Source organism: Convolutriloba macropyga, chromosome 6, assembly GCF_964194025.1.
Source record: "Convolutriloba macropyga chromosome 6, txConMacr16.3, whole genome shotgun sequence".
NCBI lineage: Eukaryota > Metazoa > Xenacoelomorpha > Acoela > Convolutidae > Convolutriloba > Convolutriloba macropyga.
The window spans coordinates 52,141,582-52,148,275 of record NC_134473.1 but is presented as its reverse complement, the minus strand read 5'-3'; the positions used below and the strand labels follow the sequence as shown (position 1 = coordinate 52,148,275).

The 6,694-nt window shown below is 31.8% G+C and overlaps 1 protein-coding gene across 1 annotated transcript in view; it reads left to right on the top strand.

Moving 5' to 3' along the window:
• The first annotated feature begins 538 nt into the window (after positions 1-538).
• The window catches only part of LOC142341039 (uncharacterized), a 32,947-nt gene continuing 26,791 nt past the window's right edge, over positions 539-6,694 (top strand). Inside the window, exon 1 of the mRNA XM_075391872.1 lies at positions 539-797. Coding sequence (XP_075247987.1) covers positions 703-797 — 95 coding nt within the window. The 5' untranslated portion in view covers positions 539-702. The remainder of the gene's footprint in view (positions 798-6,694) is intronic.

The following is a 6,694-nucleotide window of genomic DNA, read 5'->3' as shown; positions in this document are numbered from 1 at the left end:
TAGAGGCCACTACAGTTATGTTCTAATGTTTTCTTGGGTCTTTCCCATTATAGACCCCCCCACCTTAGTGGTCAGATAACCTATAGCCCCCCCAATCATGTTAATTATACCATAATGGAGGGGCTATATTTTTATGGTGGGTGGGGGGGGGGGCTATAATGGGAAAGACCCGTTTTCTTCAGTTATGAGAAACAGAAGATAAAGCGCCTATTGTTAACAATTTAAAAAGAGTCAAAAATGAGATTTTGTTATTGGGAGAATAAGAGAAAGTATAGCTAACAAAAATAGATTGAGGGGGCAGCTGAGTGGGCAAGAAACTTAGACATATGCACGGTGCAGTCATTTTTCTATTGCGTACGTTGTTTCAAGTGCATTTCTACGACTTCATTGCAAACTATTGACTAAGTTGAGCTGCCTCTAGGTTTTAGTATCTGACTGTTTTTGTTACTCCTGCCCCTCTAAATTAGTTAACTGCGCTAATACTTTGACTTAACAAACAATTAACGGATCCCAAAATAACAGAAGTCAATTAAGCGATGTTAACAATGAATCGAAAGTTCCTTCCAGTGAAGATGAGCGCAAAATTTTGTGCCACATTAAACTTTGGTGACGCATCATCAGAAATTATTTGAAACATTGCTCTATAACCGAAATTGACGATCATGTAGATAGATTCTATAATCATCTGTAAATTTGGCTCTAATGGATACGGTAGTGATTTTGATAGTAGTTGGGTTATCTTTGGCTTGTGTCTCGTTTGTTATGTACTTCATTGCGTGCTTCGACATTGATGGCTGGTTAGTTAACAAATTGTTGGAATAAATGGTTGCAAAAAATTGATATAGAATTAGAACTAAATTGCTGGGCTCGAGTAAATTTTGAAAGTTTTTTTCGGTATAAGGTCATGGAAGAGTTATATCACCAAAATGATTTGTGATGCACCTTTCTGAAGAAAATTTACTCAACTTTCGTGCTTGTAATAGCTATATGTGAGGTCTGTAACGAAATATTTAACCACTACAGCGGTAGATTTCTTGACATTAATTTTTTAATGCTTGGGAATGAAAATTTTCCTATTTTCCAGATGGTTTAATCAAAGATGCGGCAAGAAATTTTCATACAATTTTGAAATGCCAGAGATAACTTAGCTGAATTTTGTTTTTTTTTGTGTTCTACTTTTAAACAAGTTTTGAGGATTGGTGCAAGTTAGTCTTAGGTTGAATACTTTTTCAAGGGATGAAAAGAAATCTGCTATATTCCTTGCACACATGTACTGATATCTCATGGTTGATTCTTTTGGGTATCTCTTAAAGTTTCACTGAGACTTTTGCATATCTGTAAAAAACTAAAAACAAATAGCAAAATCTTTTTAAAAATTTCAGAAATATAATTATACAGCATTTATTGCGTTTTTAAATGCCCCATGTTAAAATATGTTGAAACTTAAAATTCGTAGAAAAAGTTAACAAAGCATTGAAATAATTTGAACAGGTCCTAAACAGATCAAGTTGATTTTTGATTTTTTTTTGTTTTTGCAATTTATTTTCGATATTTTCACTTACATTCCCTTCTCATGAAGATTGTCCGCTAATGATCTTATTAAACGACAACGTTCATGCAACAATTTCTCCGAAGAGTTTTGTTATATCTTTCTCAAAGTGTACCTGCAATGTCTATGCAACTAATAGCAACATTCAATATCTTTATTCATCTTTGGGTAAGCTGATTCTTCATTCAGAGTTCTAAAAAAGTGGAGGAGGGGGTTCGAAGCACCACTGAAATTAAAATGAAAGTAATTTTTGCAATTCACCTTTAAGAATTATGCTCAAATAATGGTTAATGGTTGTGAATGTGAAACCAATTTATTGCTTATTAATTTTCCTGTCACAAATAGTTTCTCATTATATCCCCCAGCTTAGTGGTATTTCAACTTATAGTGCCCCATCAACATTGCGAGATTCTACCGGTACTGAAATAAGAACCTCCAAAGAAAGTGTCTGGCGATTTCAGGTGCCGACTTCCGTTCAATGCGGAAAGCGCTTATATTTTGTGAAAGTGGTTTCCACAAAGCAATTATGGGGCTCAAAATGATAAATAAGATCAAATAAGTGTGAAAAATACTTACGTTCGGATTAAGTGCATTTCACATCGTTTTTTTATTTTTTTAATCCTTTTGCCACTCAATTTAACGATTTGCTGTTTTGATATTCATAAATTGTGGTATTAAACATCAATTAGTTTGCCGCACAAATCTTTGAGGAGCGCGCTTCCATCAAACATATTATGCGGTGGAAAAAGTTCTTGATTTTCAACTTCCAGTTTAAAAGTGAAAAACACAACCAGGAATTTCCATAGAGTAGGGCACTGCACTTTTGTCTGCGAAGTTCAAAATATAATTAACGCGCAGCATTCACTAACATATCCAAAGTAAATTCTGCTAATATGGAGTAAATTTTCTCAAAAAATTGATACCAGTGAACGCCTGTAATTCGTGGCAACAATTTTTGGGGGAAGTGGCTAAAATGGAAAAACCCGTTTCTTCTATGAGCTCTTTCGAGCTCGATTCCACAATTCATTATCAGAAGAAAGCAACGGAGATCAACGTTGTTACGCTCTCTAAAGTTTTTTCTCGTTAAGTATCAAAAAGTGAAAACAAAAAATCTTTGTTAAAATTTTTAAATAAAAGTTGTCTTTTCATTTGATCACTTGCGGAAGATTTTGATGAGAGGAGCGTGGAATTTAGTCAGCTAAATTTGTTCAACTTAATAATGTGAAGATAAAAGTGCACTCGGCATGAATAGTTTTAATGGGCGTATTTTTATTGGTATACATAAGTTTGAGTTTTTAGGCACAATGTTTTGTTTTGTAAGCCCTAATGTACGAAACAGATTATTACAATCCAAAGAATTTGGATTGTATTGGTGATCTGTCATTTTAATTTTTTTGTGAGATTTATACACACTTTTTTCATGAATTTAATCTATCAAAACCGAATAAACCATAAATTTCTAGAGGGCATTAACTTTCATGAGAGGCTCATAGCTGGATTTAATAGACTTTCAAAAGCTTGAATTGATGCAGCAGCTGGGAAGAACTTAATTCAAGGTTAAAAGGTCATATTTAGGAGAATTTGTGTGCAGTTTTTCACGTTTTGAATTAAACTTGAATTGATGTTTGTCAGAGATCATAATGTTTTCTGTACAATATAATAACATATTTTGACCATTTAATGAGCTATATGTTTCGGTACTTCAAGTATGAAAACTCAAAACGACAAAGTTTTTTAAAATTTATGTCATTTTATAAGTTTCTCAATTCCCAGGTACCAAGCAACTTCTTCTACCGTTTGATAAAAGGGTTATTGTATAGTTTTTTGTGGCAATAGAATGGTTTTGAACATTGAAAAATCAGCAAATATTGCGATTCTTTGATAAAAACTTCATTTTTTTAAATTTTTTTTTCAAAAAATTTGGTAATTTTTTAGTGTATCCGGCCTCGATGGCCCTGAAATCCCCTGTACTAATTGATGATAGAATACAGCATATCTTGTCCTTGTAATGCAGTGGTTTTGAACTTTTAGTTATCATAAAATTTTTAAAATTTTTTTTATAAAATTTGCTTTTTTTTTCAAGTTTTTTGATTTTTGAGCGTTTTTGTATATTTTGAGTTTCTCCAGCCCCAGAGGCCAGGGAACATCCTCTGTTGTTTGATAATAAATAGGCGCATCGTTGTTTTTTTAATCTTGTAACCCCCTGGGGCCAAGAATCCCCCTCTGGATTCTGTTAATAGGTTACTGCATAGGCGCTAAGTGCATTGGATGGTTTTCAAAATTTTATTATCATATTTTGAATAAAATTGAAATTTTTTTCAAATCAAATTCTCTGAAAACTATATTTTCCAAGTTTATCGATCTTTATAGGACATTGATGTTTTTTTAAAGATATTCTGATGATACTGATATCTCGAATTACAGCAACATTAATAAAAAAGTGCAGTTGTTTTCGTATTTTTAAAAAAACTTTTGTTGTTTTGTGTTTTTATTGATCTTTAAGGGCCAAAAAATTCTTAATTATTAAAGGGGATTTTCTGAACCGAGAGACAAAAAATTGGTTGGATCATACTCAAATTGCAAACTTTAGAAATTCTTAATAAATTTTTTAATCTTCAATTTTTTAACAAATATATTTGCCATGCTTTAGTGTTTCTATCTTTAGTGGACAATGAACCTCTTTCAAAGTTTATGCATGCGTTGGTGGGTATATATAAATTGATCAAAATTGGCTTTCAGAGTGAAAGCTTCAAGACGTTTAGCAATAGTTATAATTTTGTTTAATTTGATCAATTTAGTTTCTCAAATTAAGGGACCATTTGTATTTATGGCTAGCATAGTTCAATTGATCTGCTGGTTAGATACAGTAGTTCTGAGTTATTCATTCAATTCTTTTGATTGTATTTGAGGACTTGTCTTCCTATGTTTGTTTAAAAGAAACTTGCAGAAGTTTTCAGAAGCTCTAAACACAGTTTAGCGTTTATCATTGGTAGAGTTGTCTTTGAAGTGGTAATAATGGTCTAAGGTATCGGTTGGGCTCATAGTTTCAAATAAAAATCAATTACCAGCAAAAATTTAAAAACGTTTTTAATTCCGCTGAAAACGTTCAGTAAAAAATAGTTATAGGAATTTTAATTCATTTTGGTCTAAAGAACCATAACAAAACCAAATTTTTAATAATGATTCTCATCGTTTCTGGAGCGATTTTTTTTCGAAGCAGTTTTCGAAATTATAGACAGGGGTAAAGCTAATGGTTGGGCGTTTACATAAACAATTGATTTCCAGTTAATAATTTTGAGATGAAAGAAGTCCATGGCTACTTTCTAACATGCTATCTCTGGTTATACTGTTCTGTCTAGCTAAGTTTGTTGTTCCGACCCCACTTCTGGGGGGGGGGGAGGAACTATATACTCAAATGGTTTTTTTTGTTCAGTCAATTTTGGCCGATCGAAATATTCATCGCAGATAAATGCGAGTGGTATCATTAAAATACTGGTCCATCGTAAATTCAAAATTAAAAAGATTTTTTTGATTTTCGTTTTTTTTGAGGAGTTATCGAGGATTGAAATTTTGTGTGAACACGGGGTATTTGTTCACTTGTACTGTGATTTTTCTTCAAGTTAACATATTTTCCATAAAAATAGTATTTCAAACACAAATTTCTTGCCAAAAATGAAACAATTTCGTTTTCCTAATAGACTAAAGGCTATAAAAAGACTAGTTCTGGTCTCATAGGGAGCTTCAATATCAAAAAAAATCGAAATATATTTAAGAGCTTTTTTTTATAAAACTTTTATGCGTTTTTTTTTTGCTTTTTTAAGTCACCTAGAGACAAGTCACTTTTCTAATCGAATTTTCGTTAGTGACAAGCCTCCCATAGAGTCGAATGAAGCCCAATGAACAAAAATATCGTTTTCAAGAAATTGCTCATATGTTTTTGTAATTCGACTCCGAGTTTTCGTAATTTTAAATGAAAGTTTGAATTTCTTTTTGAGGTTTTACTAATTTTTTGGAATTTTATGGCATCAAATCATTGACTAATAGTGCAATATATTCCGTAATGAGATTTAATTGAGCATATCTAGTGCAATGAGTGGACAGATAATGGCTGTTAAGTCTTTAAAAATAATTTTCGAAAATTTTTTGAACATTAACCAATCCTTAACTTATTATCGTGAACTGTAAGTCAGTCTCTGAAATGACAGCACCGTCTTCCCTCCTACTTTAATCAAATTTGATCTAGCTGGCGGTTTTATCTTCTAATTTTTTGTAATATGACTTCAATGACACAAGATTTCAAAAAATTTTAAAATTCTTTGGATATTTCCGTATTATTGGTTACTATTGAAATCTTATCACATCATCCTTAAATTGACAACTCCTATTGGCTTTCAGAAGACATTCAGTGGATCACAGATAAAATTTTCAGAGAAAAGCTTATGATTTCAAATGGCTTCGTCATTTTCTTCTCGCACTTCTCTACTGAATTTTTGATTTTTGCCTGTTTTTTGTTGTTGTTTTCATAGTCATAAGACTTGTTGTGATGTCTTATTGATCACCTATGAATGACAAACATCCTCATATTCCTATTGGAGTTTATTTGAGCGTGGTTATTTACTTCCTTTGGAATCTATTGAACTTGATGGCTGTTAAGAAATTAAAAACGATTTTTCGAAATTTTTTTTGAACATTAACCAATCTTAAAATTTTTGTGAACTGTTAGTCAGTGTCAGTATTGACAGAACGCACTTGCTTTCTACTGAAACCACAAACAATTTCGTTGGCGGTTTTATATTCTAACTATTGATTATATGACTTCAATAACACAAAAATTCAAAATTTAAAGTTTTGGATATTTTTGTATTATTGGTTACTTTTGAATTCTTACTTTGGTTACTTATTATCCAAATATTCTACACATTATCCAAAATTTATTCTAATCAAATTGGCTTGGAAAAGACATTCAGTGGATCACAGTTAAAGTTTTTAGAGAAAAACTAATGGTTTAAATGGCTTCGAAATTTTCTTCTCGCACTTCTCACCTGAATTTTGGCTTTCGCCTGTTTTTGTAGTTGTTTTCATAGACTTAAGACTGATTGTTATCTCCTATTGATTAAAGCATGAAGAAAATTTTGTGTTTGCCTT